Source organism: Neopsephotus bourkii, unplaced genomic scaffold, assembly GCF_033783945.1.
Source record: "Neopsephotus bourkii isolate Nb327-2 ecotype Australia unplaced genomic scaffold, CSIRO-AGI_Nbou_v1 NB_1638, whole genome shotgun sequence".
Taxonomy (NCBI): domain Eukaryota; kingdom Metazoa; phylum Chordata; class Aves; order Psittaciformes; family Psittacidae; genus Neopsephotus; species Neopsephotus bourkii.
Window position 1 is genome coordinate 11,753,027 of NW_026902113.1, and position 21,671 is coordinate 11,774,697.

General features: G+C 43.4%; 1 protein-coding gene across 9 annotated transcripts in view; it reads right to left on the reverse strand.

Annotated features, from left to right (window-relative positions):
• Positions 1 to 5,818: 5,818 nt before the first annotated feature.
• The window catches only part of STARD13 (StAR related lipid transfer domain containing 13), a 299,410-nt gene continuing 283,557 nt past the window's right edge, over positions 5,819 to 21,671 (reverse strand). For all 9 annotated transcript variants that reach the window (XM_061374529.1, XM_061374528.1, XM_061374530.1 and 6 more), the window contains 7 exons: positions 20,782 to 20,980; positions 14,229 to 14,436; positions 13,188 to 13,302; positions 12,242 to 12,463; positions 10,117 to 10,334; positions 6,656 to 6,832; positions 5,819 to 6,283 (listed from right to left, as the gene is read on the reverse strand). In XM_061374529.1, coding sequence (XP_061230513.1) covers positions 6,166 to 6,283; positions 6,656 to 6,832; positions 10,117 to 10,334; positions 12,242 to 12,463; positions 13,188 to 13,302; positions 14,229 to 14,436; positions 20,782 to 20,980 — 1,257 coding nt within the window. In that variant the 3' untranslated portion in view covers positions 5,819 to 6,165. The remainder of the gene's footprint in view (positions 6,284 to 6,655; positions 6,833 to 10,116; positions 10,335 to 12,241; positions 12,464 to 13,187; positions 13,303 to 14,228; positions 14,437 to 20,781; positions 20,981 to 21,671) is intronic.

Genomic DNA, 21,671 nt, shown 5'->3' on the forward strand with positions numbered 1-21,671 from the left:
AGGGCGATGTTCATCTGCAGCCCTGGTGTGCTCATTACTTGTGCTGATTAGCCAGCAGTGTGGCACGCGGATGGACGTTTGGCGTTGATAAACTCCCTGCTTTACCTCCATGGCAAGTCTAAACTGAAAGAGTCTAGCGGGAAAGAAAGGACTGAGCATGTGGACAAGCCAGAGCAGCTGTGGTGCTTCTGGCCCTCCTGCAACAAACACCAAGCCAGGCTGTAGCCACTGAGGTGCAGTGGGGTGGCAGAGCAGGCTGGCAGACCCTGGGCTACTGCCCCATATGGGTCTGGGGTTAGGCTGCAAGCAGGCATCCTGCTAGCATCTGTCCTGCATGCATGGTGGGGTACTGTGGGCTTGCAGATGCTGCTGAGGGGTTACCGTTGTCTGCTCCACCACCTGTGGTTCCCATGTTTATTTAATTAAAGAAGGGAAAAAAGGAAGTAATTCGATATCCATCCTCACAGGGAAAAGGAGTCCTTCCAGCAAGGAGTGAGCTAGGAGAGGCCTGTGGAGGGACAGATGGCCCTGCGGCTAATTTGCTCCCATAAATTGCAAGCTGTTGCAAATCCTCGCTGTAGCAAGTGCTGGCTCTGTGTTTCAGCCATGTGTCTGTCTGCTACAAGCAGGTGAAAGAGAAAGAGCAGAGTCTGCACTTTTAGGCTGAGTTTCCCTAGTGCCTTTTGCAGAATCGAGTATTTTGATTAAGAAATAAGTGGTAATCCTCTATCTGGCTGCCAGCAGAGCTCCATGCAGCTGCTCTGGCCAGGCAGGACAATCTCCTGCTGGAGCAGAAGCTCTTGCCACAAAACGAGGTATTTTCTCATTAAAGCGCAGTCACAGTGGGACCTGATCTTGTCTCCTTGCAAACAGCTGCCAATGAACTCCACACTGCAGCTCAAGTTTCTGCTCAAGGCAAAGAGCAGTTCACTGCATTTAAGCTGCCTTTAGCCTCCCCATCTTGCTGGACACACACCCTGTGGGAGAGGATCAAAAGCCCCAACTTGTCATTGCGGTGGGACTGAGGAGCATCTGCGCAGTGGTATAGGAGCCTGGTTATTTTCCTGCTCTCACCTTCCTACCTCTTTGGAGGAGAGGAGCAGAAATGACCTCTCCTCACCCTGGCACTTTGTCCCTAGTGCGGAGCATGGGACAGCTAAAGACTTGAGCCCTGGCTGGCTGGCTGGCAATGCCCAGCTGTTTCAGCTGAGTATTGGACCACTGATTGCTTGGCCACGATCCACCTGCACTGAAGGCTGAACCCCGTGGCCTTCTGTGCAGCCTGGGCTGGGTGAGCAGTGCAGACAGGCATACTGGGACCAAGGGGGGAAAAGGGCATTTGAGGCTAAGGAGCTGGGCCTAGGCAGTGGAAAAGAGCAATTTAAAACTGCTACCTGTGGGAGGTCAGTAGTGAGGCAGTGGAATAGACATCCTAGTTTCAGAGTCAAAGGGGTGGAAGAAGTGTCCAGGTTACTTTTTCTGTAAGAGATGCTAACCTTCACCAGAGTCATAGAGGCTCTGGTGTCTGAGTCCTGTGAGTGGAGTGTGTGAGACTTCCCCAGCATTAGCTTGTAAGACAGGCAAATAGTTCTCTGCAGTATTGTAACGCTTTCCCTGTAATTTACTCATTAACCCAGACACAATGGTCTGCTCTGTTTTAGCCCCTAAATTCCACCTACCCTTGTGTTTGCCTGAGCTGAATTTCTTGCACACTGAAGTAGGACAATCTACAGTCACATAGTGCTAGGTGGGATCTGTTCTGCATCCCTTGCTGCTTTGGGGGAAAACATTAGCTTTCTACATAGTATAGCTGAGAGAACCATGGTATTGAGGGTCACAATTTAAACCGCACATCATAAAGAAGTCCAAACATGCACTTTGCTATTAGTCTGGGGTTTGACACCCCATATTCCAGGTCCTTTCACACCACGACATGTAACTGCAGTTGTAACAACATGGTGTGCCTGGTGTAGCACCCAGCCAGATGGAGCCCTTGTGAAGCTGTGACTGATGCACATCTGGTGAAGAGAGCATGACATGGCTCTCCTAAATGCCCAAGAAAGTGAGTGTGGGTCATGCCTTTTAAATGCTGCTTTCTGTCTGGCAAGGTCTGTATTCACTCCCCAGCTCTTCCATGTCACCATTAAGCTGGAGCAGCAGTATCAGTTTTCATTCTTTCCTACTCGATTTGCAGGCTCCAACGGTCCTTCAGATATTTCTTCTGATGTTTTCATCTCACGTTCATTTCTATATGTTCAGCATGTGCTCTCATCTAACAAGTACCTGCCATTTCAAAGAGCAACATCTCTTAGGCATGCCAAGATCCTCCAAGGCTGACACTGATTCTGCAGAGCAAGTGCATCAAACAGAGGGGTGCCTTGCTGGTGACTCCTGCAACTTGTTGCAAAGAGGACGGACTCTATCAGCTTTGTTCCCAGCCCGAAAGTCAAAACACAGCACTGCACCAGCTACCAAGAAGGAGGAAAAATGACTGCTGCTGCTAAACCCAGGACACGGACATCCAAGAATTCAGTATTATAAAGATCACACATAAGAGGAGCTGAAATACCAGTGCTGTTAGGATTAAGACAGTCTGCTTGCCCTGACATTGCTGCAGGTGGGTGGGAAGGAGAGATGGGAATGTGAGAGCAAAACACACTATTTTTTGCAAGAAGGTATTGACTTACAGAGCTGACCATCTCTGCCATGGCAAAGAATTGGAGACAAATACTTCTTTTTGGTTCACAGTTTAATACTGAGCTTTCCCTGAATGGTGGGCCACAAAGGCTTATCCCCTCCTAGATGGTCTCTCATAGCTGACTCCCTGCTCAGCATCCTGTTTTGAGACTCTTCTTTTGATAAATCAAGAGAGAGTTGGAGAGATACAGGTCCCTCCGAAGGGACATTTATTCCATCTGTAGACTTGAGTAAGACAAACCACAGTAACCACTATCCTGCTGTTGCATCTTTTTCTCTTTTGCAGTGGCTTGATGGATTTGACATGGTGGAAGTTTGATGATGTGAACCTAACATTCAGCAACCCAGCTCGGGTCACTCTTATGAACCTAGACTTAGTCTGTTGACAAGAACATAGCTGCAGAAACATGGTGGAATTCAGTGGGAGTCAGGGACCTAAATGCTGTTGAGGACCTGAGTTTAACTTCCTCAAGCCAGTAATCCTACCTTAATGGCTTCTTTGGAAAGCATATATTTGTTACGAAGTTCATGTATATTTATGGACACTATAGGACAGGTATAATGGGCAACAATATCATTTTGAGCCTAAAATCATTATTAAAGTCCTATATCAGCAGAGTTTAGTGTACACGAGGTTGCAATAAAGCAAGCAAGAGCTTAAATGTACCACTTTGTTTTCTGCCCATGGATGAAATGAGCACACAGAGGAAACGTGATTCTTTAGTGTATGCAAATTTATTCAACTCTTCCGTTATTTATTTACACCTAATGACTGATACCAACAGATGAGGTAAAAATATGAGGTATTGGTATAACATTTTAAAATGTAATCATCATAATGTATTCTCAAATGGCAATGTAACAATACAAAATACTGTGGTAGCTGAATGGTAGACATGGCATAATGTGCATTTTAAAGAAATCTTACGTCATTGATACATGGCTTAGAGATGTCAGAAGCACATGACAGAGCTTCTGCAATGGTAGGAGGACAACCCCACCTTGCTGTGCCACACCTTGGCAGGTGCCACAGGGTTTCTTCCCTTCCAGCTGAGATAGGATAAAACCACTGTCCAGGCTTTCCCTTCATTTCCTTAAGAAATTATTTACTGCCAGAAAATTGCAATTCGCAGAGCCAAAAAATCTGTGCCCATTAACACTGAGGCACTATTGTATTAATTAATGCAAACTAGTGTAGCAGAAGTGCTCCAATTGCTCATGTTTTCAGAAAACAGCCATCATGAAACCTGCTGCCCTGGCTACAGGCATTTGGGGAGGAGGTGCTGCTTTCTGGGACAGGCAGCTCCACTGGAACCAGGGGATTGGCTGTGCCCCACTAGCTGCCAAGCCACCACTTGCTTCTGGGAAGGTTGGATCTGGGCAGTGGTGCCCTGCAGCTGGCTGGTGACTGCCGGACCCCAACAGTAACACACAATAATTGCACATTGCGACTGTTGCTGGCCATAAACTCAAGGCAGGAACTCATGGGCAGCCAACCTTCCCGGTCCTGTGAGTTGCACAATAAAATGTGGGTGAGTCAGGTTATGGGGGGAAGATGACAGTGACTTTTTGGGGTCCTGCTGCTCCATGGAGACCTTGCCCCTGTCCATGCCAAGCTCCCACCAGCTTGCTTCCTCAGATTGCAGGGTTGTTCCCTACCAGCACAGCCCTTACATGTGTGCACAACGGCAGGTGGGACAGTGCTCCAAGAGCTGTCAAGGGCCACACAAGATCCACCCCACAGCCTCCATTCCTGGGGCAGATTCAAAGCACTGGCTTTGAAGAGACTGCCTAGTTTACAAAATCTGTAGCTTCATGTAGGAAATGTATCCTGCTTAATTGACCTCATATTAAATCTTAGTGGATTTTGTTGGAAGGACTGAGCTAAAACACTGGTTATAAATGACTCAGCTGGTTTATGCAGCAATAAATAAAGTAAAAGTGAACAACTGTGATTAATGAACAACAGTATTAACAGGCTTGTACATTCTTACTGACTCATAGATGTAATATAGTTTTTGGTCATAGGTTAGTTATAAACAAAATGAAACCCTGCTCCAAAGATAACATCAACAAATTATTATTATTATTTTTAAAGCATTGTTCCATTAGCAAAATAATAGGTCCCTGAAAATGAAATTATAAATAAGCTTAAATGGCTCCTACTCCTCATCGTCAGGGGCTAATCCTGCTCCCACCAATGCCTACAGAAGCAGGACCACGCAGATAAGTGCATTATAATATGAAAACGCTTGCTGTTACTATAAAAGCAATCTTTCCAAATATAGTCTGCATTTAGACTTTTAAATCTCCAAGATGTGTTTAAAAGCTTAAAAAAGGTTTAGTTATTTGTATAGTAAGAATATTAAAAAGAATGGTATTCATCTGCCTGTCTTTGTGTCCACTGGATACAGAAAATCTGCTTTGGAATTCCTTACAATTAGCCATCTCTATGGGAGAACGACAACACAGAAACACTTACTCAGAACTTAGACAAAAGGCTAAAAAGAAAGAAAGAAAAGAAAGAAAAAGATTTATAGCTTAATAACTTACCAGTCTGATTTCAGACACCTCAGTACACACAGCATTATCTTGTACTCTCCAAGAATGAGCAGTTACTTTGAATGCTGCACATCGTGAGGTTCTCAAGCGGCAGGTATACCATTATTACAATTAAGGCAACAGGTAAGTTTACAACACCTTGTACTAACAGTCACAATTCTGCAGCTGAATATGAATGGCCTTCAAAATGTCTATCATCTCAGTTACATTTCCACATAATTTATTTGGTGAAACTGATCCACTCCTCATTATTTTTTAATGTACAGTAACCTCCTACTTCCTTAGTTCTTTTAATTCTTCCTACATCTATTTCAAGGTACCTTCTCACAGCACACACAAACACGGAACGTATCTGAGAACAGGCATTTCTGTTGTCACATGGATTATACCTGGTCGTCCTGTGGTAATAGCAAACACAGCTTATGTAGCAGTGACACACTAAGAAACAAGTGACAGATTCACTTAAGGTCCAACTGATGCAAGTGATTTGCACTGAGTTATATACAAAATAATTAATTTATACATATACATATATATAGATATAATATAGATAAATATATACACACTGTACATATTTTATTTACAATTAAAATATGCTTCTTAGAAGCCTTTAAATACCAGAGTTATGTGACACACAAGTAATGGCAATAGTCTGATTTTAAAGTACTAATGATAGAAGCTCTCTGAAGAAATGTTTACTTCAATAACAGAAATTAATATAGAAGGGATGTGGCGGGGGGAGGTGAAGTCTCCAGAATAAAAGAACTTTCCTATAAAATTCCTCTTTTGGCTTTGTACAGACCCAGGTCTGGTCAGATTTCTGCAGCTTAAATAAGACCTTTGCTTTCAGTATTCCTGTTCCTGCCAGACCCCAATTTACGCTCACATGCTCCCAAGAACACTCCCTCAGATTTTTGTTTCTGGTCCCTCGGCAATCAGAGGATGAAATGAGTTTCTGATCCTGGCAACTTCTGCTGCGCACAGATGTCCAAAGCCTTTGTTGTACCACTCTGGGGAATGTCCTCTGAAGAAATGGAAACAGAATTATTGAGAAACTCAAATACTCAAGAAATATGCCCACAGGAACAGGCTTGCCATGCTTTCTATTCCCTGCTGCCAGTGGTAATGGTGGGAACTTTACATACTTGTCACTGTAAGTGTACTACGAAGTTCTCCCTGGCAGTAATCAAATAAGCAGATTTTATCGCTGTGTCACATTGTTACAGCTGTAGATGCTGAACAGAGAAAAGAGCTTGGTGGATAGAAAAGACTGCAGGAAGACTCCAAAGCAGCGAAGCTACACTGAGCATGTGCTCTGTTCCCCACACCTCCCCTCCCTGAGCTGGCGTTTTTTGCCCTGCTGAATGGACGTGCTTTTTGCAGGTGGGATACTTACTTTAGGTCAATTCTGCAGATGTGTGTTAGCCTAGCTTTTCCTGAGCCACATGGCTCTATCAAGTACTGAGAGTCCATCACAATGGCTCGCACAGCTCCCATAAGAGGAGCCTCTTCATGCTCCACAGAGATGGCAACCAGCATGCACATCCCCTTTGGCAAATCTGTTCTCCATGTCCTGCAGCAACACATTTAAGACAGAATCACTTTAGTAATGGAACTTTTGGGCACAAAAGTAAGAACCAGAATGAAAATTAGTTTACTTCCTGCCTATCCTTGTTGTGCATGCAGTGCCACTGGACTGTCTAGGAGTCCCCAGCAGAGTTTTGTGTTTCCAAGGTGCGAGTCTGACCATTGAATGGCAACCCGTCTGTTGCTGCAGATTCCAGGTAGAGAAGTTTTGCTTCTCCACATGAGCATTTTGCAACTATTATGTCTTAGAGGGCTTTCTACAGACAGGCAGAAGTTTTGGAAAGCAGATAAAGTGAGCATAAGGCATCCGGCAAAGGCTGAAATGTTGCACTGCACCTATGCAGACTTAAATACAGTTTAGCACAGCAGAAATCCTCTCTACAACTCACTTCTGAAACTCCCACAACATGTTTCAAGGGCACCTGAATTAAAAATCAAAATGTCTTTTAACTTTTTCCTTCTTCCAAATTTCTAGCCTTACATGCTGCAGTTTTCCAGGAGACCTAGGCTGCAATAGAATCATAGAATCAACTAGGTTGGAAAAGACTTTTAAGATCATCAAATCCAACCTTTACCCCAAGACTGCCAAGTCCACCACTAAACTATGTCACTGAGGGACTCGGCTACACAGCTTCTGAACACTTCCAGGGTTGGTGACTCCACCATTTCCTTAGGCAGCCTGTTCAAATGCCTGATCACCCTTTCGGTAAAGAGTTTTTTCCTAATATCCAGTCCAATCCTCTGGTGGTGCATTTTTCAGTTGTTCTGTAAGCATTCTCTACATATTCTGCTGTCTCATATTTTCATCATCTGCCTCAAGCCTCACAGGACAGTTCTATGCTTTCCTATGCTGTGGGAAGAAACGAGAAATTCACACTGTGCTGCTGTGTAATGTGCATCATTTTGCCATGGGCTCTCTGAGATGGGGATTAACGCTACCTTGGGAAGCATCATGCTTTAGTAGGTAAGCTGCTTTCAAGAACTGTTGAATTTTGGACATCAGCAGATAATTTTAAGATTCTGCATTTTTCATACATTAAACTGAGCTGTTACTCAAGAAGGAAGATATTTCTTCTGAAACTTCAGAAGCTTTTACATGTGTCTGTGCATTAATAAAAACTATAAGCTATCTTGGCAGATGAAACACATGGAAAGTAGAAAAATCACTCCTCAGCTCTACTGTGAAATGCTCAACCATCTACTGTGAATGCCTGTACAGGGCTTAGATGTGACTGTATTATTTTGGTTACCAGGCAGCACTTACTTGAGCCATTTATGAAGTGAAAAACTGTAACCCAGACACTGCAGAAGACTTATGATTCCTATTCCTGGTTATACAGATTTAAGCCAGTTTCTACTTCTCTATTTTACAGCAGTAAAAACGGGCATGGTACCTAACTCAGGTTGATGCCATGATACTTAATGTACATTAAGCATCTGAGGAATCTTTAATGAAAAGCAATGCCTCTGCAGGGCAGCTAAAAGCTGTGTCAGATCCCAAGCATATGAAACGTTGCCACAGTCCTCTTAACATTAGTATTCTTGAGGGAGCCTAATCCCCTTGTTATGACTACAGAATTGAAAGAATAAAACTACTAAATTTATCCTTTTGCATCCAGAACTTTGATTGGGAAGAAGAAAATTGCTGTCTGTTAAAATATATTTATTCATGTCCCCAGAGGCGCATTGTAATTTCACTGCCCACTTCCCACCAATCATCAGGTATCAAACTGACTGCGATACTGTTGTCAAACCTTGCTATAGACTTAATGATATAAATAAAAAGAGATAAACAACAGAATCTGACAGATCTGCCTGACAGCTGTTTTTAGCCTTTAAAGACCCACCAGGATCCTGTTTTATGATATGTATTTCAGTCCTTGGGGGTCATTCTGCCTGGGTTAGTGAAACGAATGAGAACTCGATGGCAAGATTTTTCTTTAAGTGATGTGACTGCACAGCAGGTCTTTAAAGAACACAAACCACCGTGAAACCTAATAGGCTGAACTAAGTGGCAAATAACGGGACAGAATTACAGTCATCAAAACCTCCCTGCCAGTGCCAGCCAATCTTCTCAGTTCTATGTGGAGAGCCAAATTTATCATTGATTTAAGTCAATAATATCATATAAGAAAATTAACTACAAAATAATTAATTTAGTCCAGTATACTGTGGGAAGGCAAAGGAAATAAACCAATGGGAGGACTGGTGTTTTAACATTAGAAAGAACTTACAGAAAACATTTTAAAAATCTTTCCCTAAGAGTGCCAATAATTCTTTCCTTATACTGACAATATCTGCATGTTGTCATTCTCTAAGAGAACAGTGATGTTCATAAAAGGGATGTACTGTCATAATTATATTTTATTGGGCTCATCTTTTTCCTTCAGTCGTTACCTCTAATGCAATTCTGACTCACTGCACCATTTCCTTTGTCAAAACTGCTTTGTATTTCTTTGGCGCATCCCTTTAATCAAAGAAAGCAGAGACAAGGAACAGGAATGCACAAATCCTGAAATAAATAACTGCAGAACTGACCCTGTAAGTGAAACATGTCAGTAGCTCCACAATAGCTCCAAGCAAGCAAAAGGCCAGAATTTCAAAGGCAGAAGGTGCAAAAGAGGATTTTTTTGGTCTGTTCTGTACAGGCAGACAGAGAACAGCAGAACTGGGACTGAGTTTGGAATACTGGTATACAACTACACATTTGAGAGACGTGATCCCCTGGAATACAGTCAGAATACGTATCCTCTGCCTTTCTTTGTTCATTTCCAAATTAGTATTTTTATGGGTTAGCATTTCTTGGTCTACAGAGACTCCAACTGCAAATCAAAAATAACAGTATATGTAGACACTGAATAACCACCTTAGCTTACAAACGTCACTATCTTCTCTACTAAACATTTGGCTCTTCTACATCAGACATTCCCCAGGGAATGGCAAAAGCAGTGTAAAAACCAATTGGGTTCTATTTGCTCTGTTTTGACAACAAACAAAGCTAGGAGAGAACAGCAGCTATTATCAGACATCTGTTCTAAGGAAGGAATGATATTTATGGCCTCAGGAGTATGTGCTGCTCAAATTACATCAGAGGAAAGGTCAGCATGCTCTAGGTGAACAATTCTAATGCAGCTTGAGAAATAAACACTGCTGTCCAGAAGTAGAGCTCTTGAAGCACCATTACACAGATGCAAAGGCTGAGATAAGACCGAATCTTCCTTGTATGCACTGCAGGAAGCAAATTTACTGAAGAACTGTCCTTTAGCTCACCTTAGAACAACAAAGTCTCGGACGGGATGAGGAGCCATGCTATTCAAAACGTACTGGTAAACTTCTGTCTGCTTGTCCAGGCTCTCAACCACCTTCCACTGCAAGAAGTCCTCATCCCAGAGGTGACGTTCTCTCAGCACTCTGTTCAGAACAACTGATGGAGGGGCTTCAACTTCCACTGAGGCTTTCCAAAGCCTTAGTGGGTTCCCATCCCCAACCTGGAGTAAAGCAAGAAAGAATATAAACCCCCACAAATTATACGCCTATGTTCAGCAGAGGAAAACTGAGGACAAAGTCTTGATATGGGTGTCTGACTTAAGCTTATTAGCATGCCTATTTTCATTGCTATTGCTGCTGCTTTACTGTATGTGACAACATCTGCATACTAGTCCTGGATGGAAAACTGAAGTCAGATTTCTGCTTTCACATCAGTGTATACCAGGAACAGTTCCCATAGTACCAGTGGGTTGCTGTATTATTTCTTGTGTAACAGGCATTTTTTCAACCCCAAGCATACCAAGTTAATACAGAAAATGTATGTAGAAGTAAAAAGAAATGAGAGACTGAAACCTTGGGCTGGAGTAAAGCTACCACCTTGGGCAATCTGATGTACTAGTTGGGACTGAGGATCCATTAACCCTCCTGGTTAATTGATGGAAGAGCAGAACACATGCTGATTCAGTTTTGTGTCAGGTACACAGATGTTTGCTCCTCAAAATAGCTGCAAGGGAGATATTGGGAAAATGCCTTTCAAAGACGTAACCCACAAACTGTTTGCTAATTCTTCCTAGCTCACGGTTCCTGTTACTTGTTATACTTTCATAGCACACAGGAAAGGAAGCACAAAGTGCTGGGCTATGAACAAGGTGAATATCCTAAAATCCACACAAAGAGCTTTTCTGCATGGTTTTAGAGGTCAGATTTCAGGCAGCAAACAAGTTAACTGTAAGCACTAGATCTTGCAAGCCCCGATTTTCCAACGCCTCCCTACTGCAGCATCCTCATATATCACTGTGAGTGCTCTCATATCAATCTACTACTCCAGAAACCTCCAGGGCCTCCACAGGCCCAGGATTGTGTCCCTAGAAACCCACCTTCCACCTCAAATTATTTTGTTGTTACAATTCCTTCTCCCCAAAGCTCCCAGTTCCCCTGCCCCAGAGCCCGAGGGGCTTCCAATCCCTTCTGTATTCTCACATGCCAGACCTGTACATGCCCCTATTCACTCCCTTCCCTTTCTCACATCCTAGTCCCACCTGAGCCTTGCTACTCCCTCCCCAACCTCCTGCAGTTCCTCACTGGAGGCATCACTCACAGAAGCCGGCTACAAACCAGAGTAACTGCAATTTCTTTGCCTTAACAGAGGGGTTGCATTACCCAAATGGGTAATTCTGCCTCGTGCCCCCTCACCGTCAGATCATACTCTTTTCCAGTGTTCTTCCCCATAGTAACTAGAGTCACCCACCTCAATCTATCCCCTCCTTTCGCTAGCTGCTGCTGTTTTGCAGATCTTGTTTTGCCATTGCATTTCTACTAGCCCTGAACTCCACTGTCTGCAGGGACCCTGCAGCACTCTCCTCCTGATTGCAGGGGTCTGGCTTCCCCTGCAGAAGTGATGGAGCCAGCAATAACTTCAGAAATTTTCATAAAAGTTGCAGATATCAAAAACCCACTGGAAACATGGATAAGAGGATCGGGGATAAAACTGGTCATGTGGCTGGCCTGGCTAAGTAAAGCAGTGGAGAGCCTGAAGAGTGTTTTTAATACCTATGTTCTGCTCTGTTCTCCAAACTCCTGGCAAACAACAGAAGATAGCCAAAGAGCTTACCCAGGCAACGTTATCTGTTGCTTAAAGTCTCAGCTTGTTCTCTGGTTGTATTATTTGCTGTATCACTTTAACCATTTTGGAGACTTCAGCTTGATTTGTGTGCCTTTCCCTGGAATCTCATACTTAAATCACTTATCTTACATTTTAAATTGCTTTTGGTAGTCCTTTTAAAAAAATCCTGTGCCTCACCAGACAGAAGGGTATGTATTTAGCCATGCGACAAGTCAGGGTGTCGTGTAGCTAGGATGTATTTTGCTTTGGTTTCTTTACTGCTTCTTCCACGTCTCCCAGAATTACCTTTTTGTAGGCAAGTTCTGTGTTCTCTATACTGGAACATGTGACCCATCCTTTGAATTTCTCCTTTGCTTCTTTCTGGAGATTCTGCATGAGATTTTCCAGATACATCTGATAGTTCCCTCCTTCCTCATCCACTTGCTTCCCAAGCTCCTCCAGGGTGGGAGAATGTACTTCTGCCTCTACGTAGGAGTTTCGGGACTGGGTGACCATCTCATGTGGGACCTGTGCCACAGAAGGGAGGGAAAACACACAGGGAAGTTCTTACACTGAGAACTTTTCCTTAAGGCAATGTGTTTAAAGGATAATGGACCATTCAGCGTCCAATTGCAGTAAGCTATGACCTGTAAAATGGATACCTATTTCAGTTTGCTTCTTATGCAAGATGAGAAAACAAAGCAGTATGATGAAACAGTCCATGAATAGCAGTACTCATGCAGAACCATATTAGACTGTTCAGCTGTATGTGAATACACCCATGTTACTCCTCTAGACCCCATAAATTTTATCCTGTGCTTCTGGGGAAGGGAGATATGAGTATTATCTCTCCTCCACCTACAGTACAAGTAGGTGCAGGAATGACTGCATCTCCCTATGTGATTTTATTACATAACACAGAAATAAAGTGTATCAGCTCTTCCTTTTGAGACAAATAAGTTTCAATTAAGATGTTAAAGCATAATAATAAAATTAAATATTAAATCAGCAGATTTTGAATTTAGACTAAAAACTCCTAAAACTGCCACCCTGAATTTTCAATAGCTATGTCTTTGAAGGGAACAGTCAGAAATGAGATAAATAAACTTTAGATGAAGCAAGTTTACAAATAAGAGAGGCACCATCAATCTCTGAGCTAGTACAAGACAGAAAATGTAAGCATAAACATAAATACTTCAAAGGATGCTGCATTATGTGGCCATGAATAATGCCGTTTGAGTCTCCCACTCACCTCAAAAAGTTTGTTGCATTCCATTATCATGTGAGCAAGTCCCTGAGTAGCTGCCAGGTTTTCACTGAGGTCCTTCTGATCTGGCTTCCCTGTTGCATATTTTTTCTGTATGACTCTGTAATTGAATTCAGTGTCTCAGGTAAAAAGAGCTGTATCTTTTCATTATGAAAGCAAACAGCAGCAGGATGTTCAGAACATCAGTGAGAAAAACCTATCTTTAGTTTTATTTATCACAGATTGCTCAGACTATTGCACTTTTTCAAGGAAAAATGTTTACCTAAAATATTGTTGAGCTAAAGATAAAAGCAAGAAAGGTTATGCATGTCCTGCATTAGGTGCTGTACATTTTTAAATGGATTTCTAACAGACACAATGTACATTGGTTTACATTGTTACTGCTTAAAAGTGCTTGCTCAGACACTAGTTATACATGTACATGACCAAGAATCCCAGCATATTCTGAGCCAGAAGCGGTGGGTGGGGGAAAGTCAGTGGGGACATCAAGTTGGGATCACTAATATTTAGTGCGGTCTATGCCCTGTTCAGTCTTCACTCACCATGTTACATGCCATCTTGATGGTGCCTGAAAAAAATTCTGTTTCCCCCAAGTGGCAGAAAATAGCCAGAAAATGCAGAGTGTAAGATCACTCACTGAAAATCTATATATTAAAATCCTTTAAAATATGGTCAGTCTTTGGCTTCAGCCAGAGCAAAATGAGGCCCTTTCCCTTCACAGAAGCCAACAGTACTCATGCAAAACTCACTAGCACCCCACTAACATTCCGCATGGAACACAGGCACTGCATATCCACAACAGACAGCCAGAAACGCCTGCAGGCTTGTGAAAACATGTTCTGTGCATGTACAAGTGTGCTTCTGGCTCTGCAGCATAGGCTTTCCCCTCTCACTGAAGCCAAGCCCTGTGTAATGTGCTGGAAAGCAGATGCTTTGGAAAATGTTATCCTGCATACCCTGAGAAACACTGGAAGCATCACTTTGTGTTAAGGATATAACTATTAATAGCATTAAGAAGAAACTTACCTTGGTGAGCTTTCTTTCTTCACTATATTGAGGTGGAAGAGGGAAGGGGCCAGACAAACAGCTATGTTCATAGGAGTCATCTGGTTCTCCTCCACAGAGGTGACATCGCTCAGGAAACACAGCAGAGTCTGCAGAACCTCCCGGTTCTCATCAGACATCAGCATGATGGCTGCCTGCACTGCCTGCAGACGCTGCTCCTTGGGGACATCTGGTGAAAAGCAAGTGATGTTCAGTGAGTCAGTTGTAAGATCAGATAAGGATCCAGCAACAAGACAGAGTTAGCACAGCATTCACACTCTGGGAATGGCTCTCTGAAGAGGCAGATGACAGGGGACCAAGGGGCAAAGATGAAATTATTGCTGTAAGGCCATGGTACTTGCTCCTCCATCAAGCACAGTTCAGCTAGCCAGTGCATGACATTTACCTGTTCGTTTGAGAGGCTGTTCTCTCAAAAAGAGACTGAACTTCATTTAAAGCTTATGAAAGGAGAACAGTACTCAGTGCTTATGGTATTTTTCAAGTCCTTTTTTCCCCTGGGAAGACAGCTCAAAAGTCTTCAGGAAAATACTTATACTTGTGTCCTAAACCATAAAAGAGTTTAATGAAAGTAATGGATATGCTTAAATAGCACTTCAGACAGATCCATTTCTAAAACTACCGTAGGTTTTCTCAGTTTAGACTTGGAGCCGTGCTCTGGGTATTACATATGCTCTATATAATCAAACAGAAAAAGAACAAAAGCAGATTTACAGTAGAGGGAACAGCCAGCTTTTAAGCTCTCCCTGCTAGCCTTGTACAAGCACTTTATTTTAAAAGCTTTCAGACATGAATGACAAACTGAACACAGTCCAGTGCTTCCAATTTGCTAGAAGTGACAAGGCCAGGTCTTTCTGAGAAGTCAAGAGGAGCCCATTAAATCCATGCAACATGTCTTTTCTCCCCACATAATCTCCTGGTACTTCCTCACCTGCACTGTGTACTAGTGGGCCTGATGCATAGAGAAGACTTCAAGTCATAGGTAAACATTAGGCAACTGAGTGGTTTAGGGAAATGGAAAATGTTTTACCAATGCTACACCATATAGATTACTACATGAGTCATCTCACCCCCAAGCCTCTGTGTTACAGCAAATCAAGCCATTCTGGTTATATAAAAAAGATCTTTAGTGCACCCCAGAAGATCAGAAATCCCTTGCCAATATACCAAGAGAGGAAAAATCCTTTCTAACTCCACATTAATAATTATTTAACCTGGATGAAAGGGAAGAAAAACTCCAAGCTACAGATTTATTTAATTGCAGACATGATGAAATACAATTGGTATCCCAGAAATTTTCAACATTTTTCTTTCTGTGAAAGGAGTTTTGTCAATACTGTCTAAAACAAAAATATGTTTGTTGTTGGTTGCATGGAAAAAAATTCTACTAATTCTTAACCCAAACATTTGTATCCAGTGTCTACAGAGCTCATCTTTTCCTGTTCCATGTTGGATTACAGAGACTCATCCTCAAGTCTACCCAAAATATTTTAAACTACTGGTACAGTTGAAGAAAATCTTTCCTGGCAGATCCCCCCTATCCCTAATCATTGTAAAAAGAGTTCTTCAGACTTCCTCCTGCAGTACCACATCGGATTACAGTCCGCCTGTGCCACTATTTACATTTTTCTGTCAGCTGGTAGTGATGTTTCACCCTTTCACCAGCCTCATGGCTGTTGTGAATTCTAATGCCAGGCTCCCAGGTCGGACCTGGGGAGTTCCCCACCACCAATGACATTGAGATCTTCCACATGTCTCTTCCTTTGGCAAGGTGGTAGTTTACTTGCAGCCTGTCCTATGCTAAGATAGAACATTTCAAATTTTCATCAAAATTTGAAAGTCATTTGTTTCCAAGGACATGTAGAACATGTCCTTCTAGTGGGTAATCTTCTCCTTGGCCTCTTCACTACAGAAACAACTGTGATTGCCATTTTATTATTGCTAAGTGTTGCTGTTGCTTTTCTGAACAAGCTTATCAACATATGCATAGACAGCCAAGAACTGCAACTTGTAATCAGGAAAGAAGAGGGGGAAATGATGTTCCAGGACTAGGTGCCAAATGTTCACTTCTGTCCCAAGATGTCATCTATGACCAAGTCCACTGGATTTATTTGCAGTGCTGCCTCTCACATGCAGGATCACAGCATTTCTCTACCAGCTGCAAGACACTGTTATGTTAAATACATTAGTGACTATGTGCCATAAGACAGATTTTTACAGTAAAGGAAGGCAATGGAAGTAACATAAATTCCTTAGCACTGGGATTACACAGTGTTTAAAAATGGCTTTCTATTGTTTTGGCAGCTGAAATGTCTGCAAGTGAGAAGACTAGACACACTTCTCTTTAGTGCATCCAATTATTTGGCTTAGGCTGGCTGGGTATACTTTTCTGTATCTGACAGAGCCCTGGCTGACTGACCTTCACAATGGACACTGTCTAGCTCCTCTGGCTTCTCAGTATTTTCCTCACTGTTTATTTCTCTCTCAAGTCTGGAGAAAAGATACACAGTAATTTCCTGATTTACAGGGATTTTCATCATTCTGATACATTTGAGCTGCAGTTCTTGCTTATTGCAAAATGAAGAAATCCACTGGCTTTTGTATTTTCTCTATGAGATCCTTACATAAAAGCTAAATGAAGGCAGCTTCTTTCTCCCAGGTAGGCATTACTGACTATAATGAAAAGGCAAATAATTGAAAGTCACAGCAAGTAAAAGGACTGCAAAGGCACGTGTTCTTATGTCAAATAACAATTCTCCATGCCCAGAAGGCTCGCTTATACTGAGACGCCAGCATGTCCGTTGCCCAGAGAGGTGGCAGATGTGCTATCCATAGAGACATTCAAGGTCAGGCTGGATGTGCTTATGGGCAACCTGATCTAGTTGATGATGTCCCTGCTCATTAGAGGGGGGTTGGACTAGATGAGCTCTGAAGGTCCCTTCCAACCCAAACTGGTCTGAGATTCTATGAGTCTTTGCATTTTTTATGTCATAGAATCATAGAATAGTTAGGGATGGAAAGAAACTTAAGATCATCAAGTTCCAACCTCCCTGCCATGGGCACAGAAACCTCAAACTAAATTGTGTCACCCAAGGCTCCATCCAACCTGGCCTTGAACACTGCCAGGGACGAAGCATTCACAACCTCCCTGAGCAACCCATTCCAGTGCCTCACCACTCTAACAGGAAAGAATTTCCTCTCTATATCCAGTCTAAACTTCCCCTGTTTAAGTTTGAACCCGTTACTCCTTGTCCTGTCACTACAGTCCCTAGTGAAGAGCCCCTCTCCAGCATCCTTATAAGCCCCTTCAGGTACAGGAAAGCTGCTATGAGATCTCATGCAGCTTTCTCTTCTCCAGGCTGAACAGCCCCAACTTTCTCAGCCTATCTTCATACAGGAGGTGCTCCAGTCCCCTGATCATTCTCGTGGCCCTCTTCTGGACTTCTTCCAACAGATCCATGTCCTTTGTATGTTGAGGACACCAGAACTGCACACAATACTCTAGGTGAGGTCTCATAAGAGCAGAATAAAGGGGCAGGATCACCTCCTTCGACCTGCTGGTCAAGCTCCTTTTGATGCAGCCCAGGATACAGTTGGCTTTCTGGGCTGCAAGCGCACACTGAAGCTGGCTTATGTTCATTTTCCCATCGACCAGCACCTCCAAGTCCTTCTCTGCAGGTCTGCTCTGAATCTCTTCTCTGCCCAGCCTGTAGCTGTGCCTGGGATTGCTCCAACCCAGGTGTAGGACCTTGCACTTGGCAAGGTTAAACTTCATGAGGTTGGCATCAGCTCACCTCACAGGTGTGTCAAGGTCCCTCTGGATGGCATTTCTTCCCTCCAGTGTATCAACCGAGCCACACAGCTTGGTGTCATTGGCAAACTTGCTGAGGGCGCACTCAAACCCATTGTCCATGTCAGCGCAAAGATGTTGAACAAGACTGGTCCCAACACCAATCCCTGAGGGGCACCACTCATTACTGGTCTCCAGCTGGACACTGAGCCATTGACCGCAACTCTTTGTGTGCAGCCATCCAGCCAGTTCTTTCTCCACCGAGTGGTCCATCCATCAAACTGATGTCTCTCCAATTTAGAGACAAGGATGTTGTGTGGGACAGAGTTGAATGCTTTACACAAGTCCAGGTAGATGACATCAACTGCTCTACTGCTGTCCATCAGTTCTGTAGCCCCATCATAGAAAGCCGCCAAATTGGTCAGGCAGGATTTCCCCTTAGTGAAGCCATGCTCGCTGTCACCAAGTACCTTGTTGTTTTTCATGTGCCTTAGCATGCCTTCCAGGAGAATCTGCTTCAAGATTTTGCCAGGCACAGAGGTGAGACTGACTGGTCTGTAATTCCCCGGGTCATCCATTTTCCCCTTCTTGAAAATGGGGGTTATATTTCCCTTTTTCCAGTCGTCGGGAACTTCACCTGACTGCCATGATTTTTCAAATATAATGGACACTGTCTTAGCAACTTCATTCGCCAGCTCCTTCAGGACCCACGGATGGATTTCATCAGGCCCCACAGACATGCGTACATTCAGGTTCTTAAGATGGTCTTGAACCAGATCCTCTCCTACAGTGGGCCCAAGGTCTTCATTCACACAGTCCCTGTGTCTGCCTTCCAAGACTTGGGTGGTGTTGTCAGAGCATTTGCCAGTGAAGACTGAGGCAAAGAAGTCATTAAGAACCTCACCCTTCTCCAAAACCAGGGTAGCCAGTTCTCCTGATAGCTTCCGGAGAGGGCCAACATTGTCCCTAGTCTGTCTTTTATTTGTAACGTAATTATGGAATCCTTTCCTGTTACCTTTCACATCCCTAGCCAAGTTTAATTCTAACTGGGCCTTAGCTTTCCTAACCTGGTCCCTAGCTTACTGAACGACATCCCGGTATTCTTCCCAGGCCGCCTGTCCTTGCTTCCACCTTTTATAAGCCTCTTTTTTCCCCCTCAAAGTTTCCTCAGCAGCTCCTTATCCATCTAAGGAGGTCTCCTGGCCCTCCTACTGCACTTCCTTCTAACTGGGATTGAACACTCCTGAGCTTGTAGTCGGTGATCCTTGAATATCAACCAACAGTCTTGGGCCCCCCTGCCCTCTAGGGCTATATCCCATGGAACCTTACTAAGCAGGTTCCTGAAGAGGCCAAGGTCTGCTCTCTTGAAGTCCAGGGCAGTGAGCTTGCTGCACATTCTTCTCACTGTCCTGAGGATCTCAAATTTGACCATCTCATGATCACTGCAACCATGGCTGCCCTGGAGCATCACATTTCCAACCAGCCCTTCCCTGTCAGTGAGCACGAGGTCAGGCATGGCACCTCTCCTTGTCAGCTCCTCTATTACTTGCAGAAGGAAATTGTCTTCCACACAGTCGAGGAACCTCCTGGATTGCTTGTGCTGGGCCCATACCGTCCGTCCAAGAGGTATCAGGGTGGTTGAAGTCCCCCATGAGGACAAGTGCCTGTGAGCATGAAGCTGTTCCTATCTGTCTATAGAGCACTTCATCCACAGAGTCCTCTTGATCAGGCATTCTGTAACAGATCCCCACAGTAATGTCTCCCATCGCTGTTTTCCCTTTAACCCTGACCCACAAACACTCTGTGGACAGATCACCTGTTCCCAGACAGAGTTCCATACTCTCCAGCCTAACTCCCCCTCCCCTTCTGCTGGGCCTGTCTTTTCTAAAGAGCCTGTAACCTTCCGTTCTAACATTCCAGTCATGGGAGTCATCCCACCATGTTTCTCTGATACCAATGATATCATATTCCCATAGACGTTCACACATCTCTAATTTCTCTTGTTTGTTCTCCATACTACCGGTGTTTGTATAGAGGCATCTGAGCCAAGCTCTAAATGAAGCCAGCTCATTGGCTGGAGCAGCTGAAATATCTCTACATTGCTCTGAGCATTCATTATAGGTGCTGGCAACTGTCTGGGAGTGCTGGAATGGAATGATGCCCCCCTCCCCCAACACATCTAGTTTAAAACATCCTTGACCAGCTTGGCAAGAACCCTACCAAAACCGCTCTTCCCCTTTGTTGTCAGACCAGCTCCACCAGCCCCCCGTAGACATGGACTCCTAAACTGGTTCCCACATTCTAAATACCCAAAACCCTGACACCACTGTTCTAACCATTTACTAACCTGTCCAATCTGCCTAGCCTTTTTAAGGTCCTCCCCTTTATCCTGGAGAATTGGTTAAAAGACTATCTGAGCTCCAGAGGCATGTCCATGGCATCCTGTCCTTGTGGCTTCTTTCTGATTGCAAGGCTGATAGTTTCAAATCTTCTCAACATTTGAATGCTGTCTTTCCATGAAAATTGTTAGTATTTTGATATCAAAACCTTTAGGTGGTTCTAAAAATCTCTTAAAGATTTTGAGTGCAGAGAGGTTCTTGATGCATCTCAAAGGTAAGTAGAAAGAAACCCACACAGTGTTAACATACCACAATTATTTACAACGTATTTTTATATAGTACATAATATTTTCTAATTTTTTCCAATAATTAAAACATTGAAACTTACATTGGTAGATGTGTAGAAAAGTCTCTCCTAGCTTACTTGTGAGGAGAGGTTCTGGCAAGTCTCTGAAAAACTGCTTTACCATGTCTGCCACATCATATGCCGACTGGTCTTCGTAGCTGACATTTTCTGGTGAGCTCTCATTCATCTGGCGTAGGATCTGGATTCGGGATTTCACTCCGGATTTTCGAAACAGACCCACCTAAAAAGGCACAAAGTTGAACTAAGTAAAGAAAAAACTTACTTAAAGAATCTCTCTCTATATAAAATCCATTGCAGGGCACTTTGATCATGACCAAAGCTTGGGTTACTTATTTTCCTCTAAGCACAACATGGAAAAAGTGCAAATGCGGTGGTCATGACTTGCTCACAAGTCTTGTAGGCAAACGCCTGTTCTCATGGCAGGAGTGTAGGAGTTAATAATGCCAGTGCTCTGTATCCTATCCTAGAGAGAGAGTTCAGAGTACATATGGTTTCCCTGCTGCCTAAATAGTTTAAGCAAGATGCTCAGCTGATACAAATCAGTGTGGCTTGCTTGGCTTGGGTGACTGTCTGTTGATTTACTCCAGCTGAGAATCTGGTTCCTCATGTTTGATTGGGTATATATTTTGAAGACTAACAAGAAAATATTATGCTCAGCACCAACAAATGCTGTTGCAAAAGACTAGCACATCTTGGTAGAGCTTTACAATCAAGACCAAATCTATGTTTTCCCCTTCATGCTCTCTGCTTACAACAGTTCCCCCAAATACCACTGAAAACCCCAAACTGAAAGCAGGGGCCATAAAGGGGATTACTTGTGCTGTGTCACTAAGATACATTTTTATCCTGTTTGCCTTCTACTCTAAAGGAAGCCGTAATTCTTCAAATTATGCCTTCAAGGCAGTGCTGCC